The sequence below is a fragment of the Taudactylus pleione genome, unplaced genomic scaffold (genome assembly GCF_031769625.1).
Source record: "Taudactylus pleione unplaced genomic scaffold, aTauple2 ptg000183l, whole genome shotgun sequence".
Classification (NCBI taxonomy): Eukaryota; Metazoa; Chordata; class Amphibia; order Anura; family Myobatrachidae; genus Taudactylus; species Taudactylus pleione.
The window spans coordinates 8,781,953-8,795,409 of NW_028284585.1; the positions used below are offsets into that span (position 1 = coordinate 8,781,953).

The following is a 13,457-nucleotide window of genomic DNA, read 5'->3' on the forward strand; positions in this document are numbered from 1 at the left end:
GAACAAATTTCCCTGGATAACTGAATTTAATATTGTATCAACAGAAATTAATGGAATATCAAAGGGCTTATGGCCTTTAGTCAATTTAGACTCTGAATTGGGTCTAACATGGAATTGATGCCTTGTTACTCAAGGGGGAGGAATCTCTGATAATTTAGTTAAAACTGATTTAAACACGAGAGTTAGCAACACCCTCACACTTTTTGTCTATACATTTTTCTTTTTTTAAGTTTTAGGTGCTCTTGTGTGACCTGTACATTTCTTATTACAGGAGATTTGTTGTTTTTTTTTCATCCACATACTGAATTTATTGTTTTTCTATTTCTACATCATCTGACTTATAACAGCAGCTTAGTATTATACCAGATTATTTGTCCCTGTGGACTTTCCCATTTAGGAAAAATACAGGAGGAAATTCAAGAAGAGGATGTCAGTCCATCTGTCTGGTCACTGGCAGCGATTGGTAAGGTACACCAATCAGTTGCCCGTCACTTTGTTCAAGCTCATCACCCCTTAAAATCCCCAAAATATAGAATGATTGATCATATACCACAATCAAACCGAGGGGGAGGTAAAGCTCTGCTTAGGAGCGAAACGCAATGAATATATAAATTGGATGTGATCTCTGCTAGGGGCCCTCAATGAATATATTTCTTCTACTTGTTTTTCTTAATAAGGTGTCTAGACCTTTTCTGAAAAATAATTTTCTCTTTTATTTTAGTGAAATGGGATATTTTCACCTTAACCGTTTAAACCCAATCTCTCAATTTCATAGCATCATTAGTGGTGACCAAAGGGATCTGATATGCTCTATATTTGCGGTTATACTATCAGCCATATTAAGGATAATGGTTGCTATATATGCAATTTTGGTATTCATACTTTATACAAAAGTTTTCTTTTGTCACTTTATTGTATGCACTTTAATATGAAATGCTGCTATTTCCATATGCACCTTTTGAATATTCTAACCGGTTTCATGTGTGCATATATTATACCCCGTTACCATTATTCCCACATTGTGTTTTATTATAAATTTTTTTTCATGTTTTCTTTTCTTGTATCAGGTTTTTTTTTTTTATGACCTATGGTATATGAAAAAATGTTTTGGACGCATATCTAGATCTAAATAGTCCTTCATAAATTGCTGATTCAGGAGTTTCATACAATGCTGATGACCTCATTCAGATTAATCTCTATGTATTGTTGATTTAGGTTAGTACTAAGTTACTAACGCATGTAATTTATGGTATTATTATACTCCCTCTCTATGTGCTGTGCCAAGTTGCACTGACCATACTGACTAATCGTAGTTGCATTAGATACTTATTTTTTACTGTGTGTATCATTAATTATCTTTTTGTATGTTGTTTGTTTGGTCACTGTTGTCATGGACGCGGTCGCCATGAATGTCCTGTTTACTTCCGGTGGGAGGTTCCTATCAAGCTCCGTGTCCCCGTTGTAGGCAACATGTTGTTCTATTCAGCTGGATGTTGACAGCCTCGTTCCCGCGACGTCACTTACGGTACGACGGAACACAGTGTGTGACCTCCGGGAACACTAGTGAGCAGATTGGTTCCACTGCCGGCTTGTTAGCAGGATGCTGTCTGGGAACCTCGTGGATTCCAGCATACACAGGTGGGTGCATTTGGTGATTAGCACTTAGGTATATTAAGGTATACAGTTTTAATGATTACTTGTAGCTGACCCTTTATGAAGGCTGAACTTAGCCGAAACGGGCCGTCGGGATGGCTATGACATATTGTTCACAAGCTCTGTGATGAGGAACTATACCCTAATACCCATGATGGCTTTTTTTATATGATGGTGCTTTTTTGATACTGCATTAAAACTTTTCCTTTTGCATAAAACTCTGCATGGTGGTGTGCTGGTCGTCTGAGAAGGTCTTGTATGGATAATCCTTGGAGCATGAGATAGAGAGAGATGTGTGTGTGTGTAAGCTGATATACAAAAACATAAAAAACAAAGGAATAAAGAAAAAACCTTTAGCATTACAAGTTCCATGCAAATAAACGTTTGCAAATTTTTTTTTCTAAAACCTGCTCTATAATGGAAATTGCATAGTGTCTTCATGTTTAGTGAACAAAGTTAACACCAAGATGATAAATTAAGCCATAGGTAAAAGGATGATATGCTGAGCGTAAGATGCATTGGACAGTACCTGTATGGAGGCCCCGACCTTCTCATTGCACATGCTGCACACCAGTGCCCAGCGACTGCTAGGTATATGAGACAGTTTGGTGATAGGCTCCATCTTTTCTGGACTCCCAATGCTCACCTAGGATGATCACACAAAATAATATGAGATATGGTAAGAACTTACCCTTGTTAGCTCTATTTCTACGAAGTCCATAGGGTTCCACAGGATACCTTGGGGTATAGGCAATGGCGGCAGACATCCAGGCACCACAGAGTTAAAAACTTCTCCATCCTCCCAGGATGCACTGGGGTCCCTCTCCTATACCCCGCCCCCGAGCCTCAGGCACTCAGTTTCGTCACAAGCCATAGGCCGAAGGAGGATAGAGAGAGAGAGGAGAAAGTCTGGAACACACAAGAATCACATTCTCACCAGAGGGAGATGGAAAAACCGGTGACCAGAATCACAGCCCATCTGCAGTACAGGTGCGACAGGGCGGGAGTCCTGTGGAACCCTATGGACTTCGTAGAAATAGAGATAACAAGGGTAAGTTCTTACCATATCTCATATTTTCTACTTCATGGTCCATAGGGTATCCACAGGATACCTTGGTGATGTCCCAAAGCAGTATCCTTCAAGGGTGGGGACGCTCCTGTGCTGAGAGGAGAATCCGTCGCCCGAAGGAAGCATCCTGAGAGGCGTAGGTATCAAAAATATAATACCGTACGAAAGTATGGACAGATGACCACGTGGCCGCCTTGCAAAGCTGAACAGCTGAGGTGCCACATTGAGTTGTCCACGAAGACCTAGTGGAATGAGCCTTAACAGAAGATGGAACAGGAAGGCCCTCGTGAGCAAAAGCTTCAGAGATAGTCAGTCGAATCCATCCTGCCAATGTTTCTTTAGTGGCAGGCCAACCTCTTTTGTGGAAGCCATAAAGGACAAACAGAGTCTGACTTCCAATAGACAGAAGTGGGGTCCACATAGATTTTCAAGGCCCGCACCACATCCAAGGTGGCCTCACCAACCGAAAGGTCCGGTGAAGTAAACAATGGTACCATAATTTCCTCGTTGATATGGAAACTAGATACCACCTTTGGAAGAAACCCAGGACGAGTGCGCAGCACAGCCCTGTTTCTATGAAAAATTAGAAATGGAGGTCTACATGAGAGAGCTCCCAATTCCGAAACCCTTCTGGCCGAAGCAATAGCCAGAAGGAATACAGTCTTAATGGTTAGCCATTTCAAATCCACTGAGCCCAGTGGTTCAAATGGCGGTTCTCGAAGAGTCTTCAAGATCACAGCCAGATCCCATGGTGCCACAGGTGTTACAAAGTGAGGCTGAATAAGAAGCACCCTTTGCATAAAAGGTGCAGACATCAGGAAGCATAGCAATCCTACGATGAAACTACACTGAAAGTGCAGACACCTGTACCTTCAGGGAAGCTAGGCGAAGACCCTGGTCTAAACCCGCCTGTAGGAAGGCCAGAACCCTGGACAATCTGAACACCTGAGGAGCATAACCTCTAGTGCGACACCACTGGAAGAAAGTCCGCCACACTCTATGGTAGATGTTGGCAGATGAAGGCTTCCGAGCTCTCAGCATGGTGTTGACCACCGAACTGGAGAAACCTCTGGACCTCGAGAGGGCAGTCTCAATAGCCACGCCGTCAAAGACAGCCGACTCAGGTCAGGATGAAGGCAAGGACCCTGAGATAGCAGGTCCTGACGTTGAGGCAACAACATCGGAGTGTCCACTGAGAGACTCTGAAGATCCGTGTACCAGTGCCGCCTGGGCCACGCTGGAGCAATCAGCAGTAGCGTGCCGCCTTCTTGCTTGAATTTGCATATCACTCGAGGAAGAAGGGAGAACGGAGGGAAGAGGTACGCATACTGGAAGGTCCACTTGACCGCCAGAGCGTCCACTAGACATGCCTTTGCGTCTCTTGTTCTTGACCCGAACATTGGCAGTTTGTTGTTGTGTCGTGAGGCCATGAGATCTATCTCTGGAAGGTCCCACTTGTTCACCAGTAGCTGACACACCTCCTGGTGAAGAAACCACTCTCCTGGATGCACGTCTTGACAGCTGAGAAAGTCTGCTTCCCAGTTGAGAATTCCTGTTATGAACACTGCTGATATTGCGGTGAGATGCTTTTCCGCCCATACTAGAATGCGGGACACCTCTGTCAGAGCCGCCTGACTGCGAGTCCCTCCTTGGCGGTTTATGTATGCCACCGTGGTGGCATTGTCTGACTGTACCTGCACAGGTTTACCCTGCAGGACCTGTCTTGCTTGCTGGAGAGCCTTGAATACTGCCCGCAGTTCCAATATGTTTATTGGAAGAGCAGCTTCTACCGATGTCCACCTTCCCTGAAAGAAATGTGGACCCATCACCGCTCCCCAGCCTCGGAGACTGGCATCCGTCGTCAGAAGGGCCCAGTCTGCATTCCAAAAGGGGCGCCCCTTCTTCAGGTGAGGCGTCTGTAGCCACCAGGCCAGAGATAATCGCACCTCCGGGGAAAGCACCATAGTCTGTGTCTTTATCCTTTGGGGCGACCCATTCCATCCGGAGAGGATCAGCTTCTACAGAGGTCTTGAGTGAAACTGGGCAAACTCCACCATGTCGAACATAGATACCATGGATCCCAGTAACCTCACTGCCGAGTGAATAGACACCCGGCGACTCTGCAGGCAAAGAGGGACCTTTGCCTGTAACACAGATCTTTTCTCCCGTCACCAAGATCCTCTGATGTTGGGAATCCAACAGAGCTCCAAGATGGAGCATCCTCTGTGATGGTACCAGGGAGGACCAATTTATCAGCCAGCCGAGAGACTGCAATACAGAGACTGTTAGTTGCAGATGGCGCTGAAGTTTCTCTGAGGACTCCGCCAGTAACAGGAGATCGTCCAGATAAGGTAACAGGCAGACTCCCTGCAACCACAGGTGGGCTGCCATGACTGCCATAACTTTGGTGCACACCCGAGGTGCTGTAGCCAGACCAAAGGGCAGAGCCTGAAACTGGAAGTGGTCCTTGACCACTGCAAATCTGAGGAAGCACTGGTGTGCTGGGACAAGAGGGTTATGCAGGTAAGCATCCTGAATATCCAGCGACACCATGAAATCCCCAGGTTCCATTGCTAAAATAATGGAACGCAGGGTCTCCATCCTGAACCAAGGAACCCTCAGAAATTTGTTGAGGGATTTGAGGTTGAGTATTGGCCGGTAGGACCCATTGGGTTTCTGCACCAGAAAAAGATTGGAGTAATACCCCAATCCCTTCTGAGACAAAGGAACTGGCACTATAACTCCATTCTGGAGCATCGAGTGCATTACCTTCTTGAGTTCCCGGGCCTTGTCCTGATTGGACGGAAGGCCCATGGTGAAAAACCGGCTGGGAGGCCTCCTGCGGAAGGAGAGGGTGTACCCCTGTGAGACCACTTCTCTGACCCATGTGTCTGAAGTGGTCAGACACCAGCTTTGGGCGAATTTCAGAAGTCGGCCTCCCACTTTAAGGTCCCCCAAAGAGAGGCCCGTTCTGTCAGGCCGAAGGTTTGTCATCGGACTTGGGAGTGGGATGTCTGGTACACCAGGCCTGCTTCCTGGGCTTTGCAGGTTTCTTGGCGGCAGTCTTCCTAGGAAAGGACTGTACCCTGGGTCTGTTCTGCGTTCTGTAGGGCCGAAAGGACGAAGAACTCACTCCTGATGAGACAGTAGTGGAAGACAGACACGCAGACTTAGATGCTGCCGAAGTATCCACAATTTTGTCTAGATCAGGGCCAAACAGTACTTCTTCATTGAAGGGTAACCCCTCCAAACCCTTTTTGGAATCAGCAGCCGCCTTCCAAGAACGCAGCCACAGGATACGACGAGCCGCCACGGCTGCCAAGGAGATCTTGGACGCCATGAGGCCCATATCTAAAGCTGCCTCATTAATGAAGGTAGCGGAGTCCTTTAAATTACCCACCAACTCCACCTGTTCAGGTGACGAGTCTGGGTCCAGGGATGCCTCCAAGGTAACAGCTCAGTGTTCCATACCTCTTGCCACCCATCACACGGCCAAAGCCGGTCTGACACGCCTCCTGCAAGGGAATAAATCATTTTCAAACATATTTCTACCCTGCGATCTGTTGGATCCTTTAAGGAGGACATAGAGGGCATAGGCAACATAGCACTCTTTACTAGACGTGTGATTCCACTTGTGGCGGGTTATCCCATTTTGCAAAATAATTATCTGCAAAAGGGTATGCCACCGCAAACAGTCTAGGGGGGTGGTAACGCTTACCCGGCATTTTCCATGCCTCCTCTAAATGATCCACTAGCTGATCAGATAGGGGAAACACCGTAGCATCACTTTTAATATCCTTGAAAAAATCATATTTTGATTTAGCTACATGAGGAGCGTCATCCTCAATAACCAAGGCCGTGCACACCGCATGTATGAGCCATCATCTGTGATCACAGCATCCTGATCTTGATGAGGTTGCAGCTGACGCTTCTGCGCCCGCACAGACGACTCGCCCTGTAACACCTCTGATAGCTGTTGTACTGAGGTAGACAGTGAATTAGCCCACGCAGGTTCATGGATGACCTGAGGGGGCGACAACGGGAAACTCTGAGGTACTATTAACTGTGTAGGAAACCCCTGCATAGGGGACGACACCATAGACTGCTGTGAGACCCCCATCTGGGGACGCGCAGGGGTTGTCGTTAACTGGCCCACCAGGATAGTAAGTGCCGTAGCAAAACAAGCCCATGGTAGCTCCTGCACAGGTGTAGTGACAGAAGTCGGCCGTGCCAACCGCAGGCACGCCTTACATAATCCATCAGAGTTACCATCACCCTCTGCCAATGGTACCTTGAATACAGTACACTTAGGCGGAATGGGGAAATCGTGCTCACTGTCAGACATACTGAGTGTGTGACCCGGAGCTGTATGTGACCACCGCACTTCACAACAAGTTGTATAGTGAGGTATAAATCCCCCTTGCAACACCGCACCGCAAGGGCTTGAGCAGAGAAGAAGAAAGGGATAGGGAAACTAGCTGACAGTATGTGAAAGTAACAGACAGCAGCGCTAGCCCAAAGTCACATACAATGCAGAATATTGAAAACCCTGCAGTATCTGCGCTTCATCAACTAACCAGACCTCAGCCTGGTAGGAAACAGCGCTGCATACACTGACCTTGCACCGGAGGAGAGGTATGCAGGGGGACCCAGACCACGATGCCCGCGTTAACAGCTTCCAGCAGCGTTTGCCACATGTATTAAAATGGCCACCGAGGAGCAGAGGGAGGGCTGGTCCAGGGGCGGAGCACATGCAGATGCCTAACCACCTGGTGGAGAGGCCGTGTGCAGCGGAGGAGGCGCCGGCTGCTTAGAAGGGAAAGCGCGCTCCCCTGGCATGCATTTAACCCCTGGGACGCTGGACATTTACTGTTTCTGTCCAGTCCTCAGTGCCAGGGGGTAGTGGAAAGCGCAGGGATCAGTAGCCTGGTTCCACACTGCAGCCAGTCCCCAGGGAGCCCCCTGCCTGGGGACTAAGGACTGTGCTATTCGGCTGGGACCCACCGCGGGACCTTGCCGCTTACCTGAACCCCCGTAAATCCAGCCACAGTCCGGGCAACCGGGGCCACCGCTAGCTGTGACCCCAGTCACCCACCAGCATCCCGGGATCAGTACCGGCGTTCTGGTACCAGCGGGGTGTAGGAGAGAGGATATGGACGTCAGTACAGACTGTCCATGTTGTCTGCTCGATAGATGTGCAGCCACAGCTGCATTGAAGAACTTCAGGGGCCGTGCAGACCCCCACTCTGTACGGTGCATCAGACTTCGGCCAGGCACCGATGAAAACTGAGTGCCTGAGGCTCAGGGGTGGGGTATAGGAGAGGGACACCAGTGCATCCTGGGAGGATGGAGAAGTTTTTAACTCTGTGGTGACTGGATGTCTGCCGCCATCACCTATACCCCAAGGTATCCTGTGGATACCCTATGGACCCTGAAGTAGAAAAACAAGATTGATGTTGCTGTTGGAGGCTATAAAAGAACCAGCTAAAGCACTGCCTCAAAACGTGCTCCAGGGGCGGCTGATGAATCACAGCACACTCAATTAAATAGACAGCCTAGAAATTATCACTTGGATGATAGGAGTCATGGTTATTCAATAACAGATAACACTGATAGAAAAAAAGTAAATAAATAACAACAAGTGAACTTATGTCATGGGCAGCTGTTCTCTGGAATGTATAAGAAGTATTAGTGGAGGTGTGGATACCACAGAACCACTGCTATAGATTAGCTGCTATGTATATTGATGTTGGCATAAGATGATCTGTATCACAGTTCTGCCTTTGGCTATGTCATTTATTGCTTGCACCTTGTCAATCCTTTGGGATTTGATATCTGTGGCTATGTATTTACATCTTATTATATGCTGGTGTTTTTCAGGTATTTGTTATTATTTGGGAGATGTACTAAGCCTTGTAGAGAAATAAAGTGAAGAGATATAAAATACCAACCAATCAGCTCCTAACTGTCATGTTACAGGCTGTGTTTGAAAAATGACAGGAGCTGATTTGTTGGTATTTTATCACTATCCACTTTATCCATCTCCCAGGCTTAGTACATCTCCCTCTGTTACTTTATTTGTTTTGGTAACTTGCTACCACTTTTAGTGTATATTTAGAACTGTGTGGGTATATATGGTTATAGTATTAACATTTTGTTATTAATTTAGCAGTCGCCTTGTCTCAATGACAAAAAGAAGACAAATGAATAACTTTGTACTCTAGCACAGTCATTACAACCAAATATAGTGCTCTCAAATGTACCTCAGGAATCCACAGGGCACAGCTGACATGGACCCATTTAGTCCCGCTGCGTGTGGGCTTCATGGCGCCTCCTTTCTTCGGACACAATAAGCACTTTGGCTGTACCCCCAATGCACACGTCCGGCATAGCCAGCTTCCTTCTGGTACTTTCAGGATGCCATAACAAGCCTACAGAGATAATGACAGCTAATTCACAGCCTACATATATTACCACTTCATACACCCAATATGCGACACATCCTGAGAGAGAGAGGGGGCGAGGGAAGGACGACGACATATCATGGAAATTTGATGACAAGAGAGACAAATTTAGCTTTTTTAAGTTTTGGTTAAAATGTCCAAGACATAACTACTCTGGAACCAAGCCCCATAGACTCCAAATACATCTTACATGGACACTGTGTACCCAGCATGTTTACATTACACCAGGGATGGGGAATCTCAGGCCTGGGGGCCGTATAAGGCCCATGGAATAGTTTGGTATGGCCCTCTGAGCTGTTTTCTGCTAGCCTCATCTGGCTATCAGAGTGCCTAGAATGGCACCCTGCAGCCAGAATCTATGCAGCAGTGCCGCCTGGAGCGTCCTTAGGAAGCTTCACACGGTCACACCGCTGCCGTTACAGCTTGCTGGAGCATCCTCAGGATTCTCCGGGCATTGATGTAATCACTGGCGATTGTGGTCCCACCCCCTTGTGACATCACATGGAGGGGACGTGGTCTGCACCGGGCCTGCGTATAATGTTACATATATCAAAATGGCCCTCGGCAGAAAAAAAAAAAAAAGGTTCCACACCCCTACATTACACAATATTTCAATTCAAAAAAAGGATTCATAAATCAAGTAACCCATCTGCTGATCCTTAACATTATGTCATAACATTTCAAAGATAACCTTCTGGTTTAATCCACAGTTGTAAACTTATATCAATCCATACTTGTAAATTTGTATAAAATCAGGAGAATGATACAAATCCTGGTGAAACCTATTCCAGTTTCCCTAGAAGGAGAAACATGTGAAGCATCTACTGGACAGTAAGCCTGCATTAATCACCCTAATCTTATCCTCAAATACATTCACTAACGTCAGTAACATAACCACTCCTGTAACATTACATTTATATTAATGATGCTTAGTGGTATTATAAAGAACATACACCGTACAGTGGTTTATAAAGGCAATTGACAATTTTGAGGCATGTATAAAAAACAACCATTTACTGTACATGCACATGATCCTCGTAGAATAACGAACCTTAACCCATATACAAAAAGGGACATATATGAGTGACAAGGGGACAAATTTTTATGATGACTAAAGCTAGGCATACACCGACATATTTGTGAGCCAGACCGACAGACAGTTTATCTGACTCCCAGCAGATATCATAGCCATATACTGTGAGATGGGTCAATATTGCGTCGACCATACTGGACGTTTCGATATTTTTGGATCAATTGCGCTCATACAAAGGAGAACTATCTGGACGATATGCCGATAATAGGCGGCTTGTCCAGATAATTGTGTAGTGTATGCGCAGCATAAGGGAGAGTTTCACAACAACAATGTTTCTGTAATGGCCATACTGCATCATTCTATAGTTGCCAACTATCCATAATTTCCAGTTTAGGACTAGCCTGGAAAGTCCCTGGTAATGTCTCTAACATCATAGCTCAAGTGTACCTCTTTCTGCATGCTAGACTCAATTCTCGCCATCTATTACTTATTATTTTATTAGGGTAACAAAGCAAATGTGGATTTTTTTTCCCCAAAGAGACAGGGATTTTATTTGGTAGCATTTTGGATTAAATATCTTTATTTTATGGACAATAAAGATAATGGGTGAAACCCCTATCTCCCCCAAAAAATTTTCCTTAATCTTTCTCAACCTAAAATGAGAATAGTAGGGTATTTGAGGGATACCAAACATATTGAAAGCAAGTACTCCACATAAGGTGTGGCTCATTCATTAGTTAGACAAATAAACAATTTAGCATGGTCAGGGTTATGTACAAAATTACCGGTTGCCTATAATTATGGCCAGAATGCCTACAAAAGTTAGACCTCAAAGACTTTGAAAGAGGTGACACTGTCTGGGCAGAAGCTTCAGTAATGTTTCACACACAACGCGATGGAACGCTGAGGGAAATATATCAGCAGCCAGGGTAACAGTGAGCAAAGAAGAAAAAATAGAAAAAAAGAAGAACAAGGTGCTGTATATTAGTGTGTAATATAAATATTCAAGAAAACACCTGGAGGACACTAAGAACAGATTAATTGACCTTACAATATTAAAGAACAAAGTCCATATTCAATAAGTCAGTGGATTTGTGAATAAGCTTTAAAATGTGACAGTTCTTTCAGTGTTGTTAATTCTTTCTCCAAAAAGTAACTTATATGAGGAGTTGGAAGTCCAGGGACTTCAGGAATGGAGGGTGAATATGGCACCAGAAACCCTACGTGTTTCGTCCCTTAGAAAGGGACTTCTTCAGGGGTATAATCAAAATCACAAATGCATAATAGGAGGAAACAGTGTCAATATAATAAATCACCCAGGAGTAGGAGTGCCACGCTCCTTAAACAGGCTATAGCTTTAAATAAACTGTCAAGATTTGTGTCCTGAGTCAAGTACATTTTCCTCCAGCTGCAATGGCACAATGTGCCACAGGAGCTATCCATAGAGCTTCCTGAGATACCGACTGGCACCTATCAGTAGACCGCTTCCAAGCTGCAGACCCGCCAACCGAACTTTATACCCACCAGAGGACCGGACCAGTTTCACTGGGACTACTACACCGAAGAAGAATGGACACGGAGGAAGGCCAGGGATATTCACTGCCAAACGGAGAAGAGGAACACCTAAACCTAACGGTAAGTTTAATTAGCGGGACGATGCTGACAAACATCGGCGCAGGCACAGCAGGAACTGCACTTGGCACAGGAGAACAACTAAAAAGGTATTTTAAACCTACCGCCCTTGCTCCAAAATTACAATTAATAATCTTCTTAATAATCTATAAGCGAAGTAGGTCTCTGTTCCCTTATTTCACTATTCACAATGGACCTCTATAAAATCTTTTCTTTATAGAAATCAGGGTCTGTGGGTAAATTGGAGAACTGCAGTACTGGGTTTCAAAGTCCATAGTCTTGGACTGTTGGTCTAAGCAAGACTGCAGCTGTAGTTTGTACAGATGTGTCCTCTTGCATCTTTACTGCGTACGTGGCAAATCACGCCACGCAATAGCCCAAGGCGTGCTTCCATGAGCGGATACGTGCACTGCTTTCGCACCCGCGAGCCCATAGGAGTCCATGGTGCGATCGCAGTGCGAGCCATAGTGTACTGTACTTAGTACACTATTGGTGAAGATGCAAAACTCAAAAAAGACAAAATATGCTACTTTGTAACGATTCCTTTTCGACAAAAATACTAATCTTAAGTACTTAATACAGGGCTATCTGCCATATTTTGCAAAAACTATAATTGTATAAGGACACATCTGTAAAAAAGCAACTGACATGTGAATGACTATGTGCTGCCGAATAAAAGTCACTCAGCATCCCATTGTACAGTATTGCTGGTGTGCCTGCATCATATCCTCTTTCTATAGGTAGAAAGCGCTTTCCATATAATCTATATAGATATACATTATTGCCTGCTCCCTTACTACAAGCAAATGATGGAATCATACCACTGCCAGCTTCACTTTAGAACATGTTGGTTTTACCCACAAAATCCCTACAGAGTGCTAACCTGATGTACACAGATGTTACACTTGTCACAGAAGACCATTTCGTTGCCGTCCTCTCCATCAGGAGATTGGCAGACATCGCACACAACATCCTCGTCGTACTCTATGCCTAGACCTTCCACCGTCTCAATGGCATGGTTCATGTTGTCATAGCACCTCTGTTCAAACTCCTCCATCGCTCGCTCCATGATGTCCTCATCCAGTTGCGGAAGGCCTGCAGTCCAAAACAAAAATAACAAGTTTGAAATAAGCAAGGTTACATGCTGAATCGAGGTGCACAGAATATCTGTAAAATAAGCCCACATATGTGACCGAATACAAAGTGATCACTTATTGTATAGACTCCTAATTACAGAAATTACCAGACATACCTCACACCAGCACTCCTCTTATTAATTAGCCATTCACAGTGATACCACAAAGCTTAACATGTCTTACTGGTTTGGAAGCACTGCTTGATGCAGGGCCAGCGTAACCCGCTCAGCAGATCCTGCATTGCAGAGAGGAGCCAGGCTGGAGAGTCGCTCTCCCTGCAGAGCTGCTGAGTCTTCTGTTGCAGCTGCTGGCTGCCGATGCACTTGTCACACTGCATGACAGGCAGCAGCAGCCTGCTACAGAGATGGTTCCCCCCTCTCCTCCAAGCCGGGCATACCCTTCTTACCCTCCCCGATGAGCCTTATCTGCTGTTGAATGACAGGCAGGCTCAGCGAGTAGTTCCTTAACAC

General features: G+C 45.6%; 1 protein-coding gene across 4 annotated transcripts in view; it reads right to left on the minus strand.

Moving 5' to 3' along the window:
• Nucleotides 1-13,457, minus strand: part of JADE1 (jade family PHD finger 1) — a 108,986-nt gene that overhangs the window by 16,083 nt on the left and 79,446 nt on the right. For 3 of the 4 annotated variants that reach the window (XM_088476101.1, XM_088476104.1, XM_088476100.1), the window contains exons 6-8: nucleotides 12,735-12,946; nucleotides 8,986-9,153; nucleotides 2,183-2,299 (exon numbers count right to left, since the gene is read on the minus strand). In XM_088476101.1, coding sequence (XP_088332227.1) covers nucleotides 2,183-2,299; nucleotides 8,986-9,153; nucleotides 12,735-12,946 — 497 coding nt within the window. The remainder of the gene's footprint in view (nucleotides 1-2,182; nucleotides 2,300-8,985; nucleotides 9,154-12,734; nucleotides 12,947-13,457) is intronic. The other variant, XM_088476103.1, reaches the window with a different exon arrangement.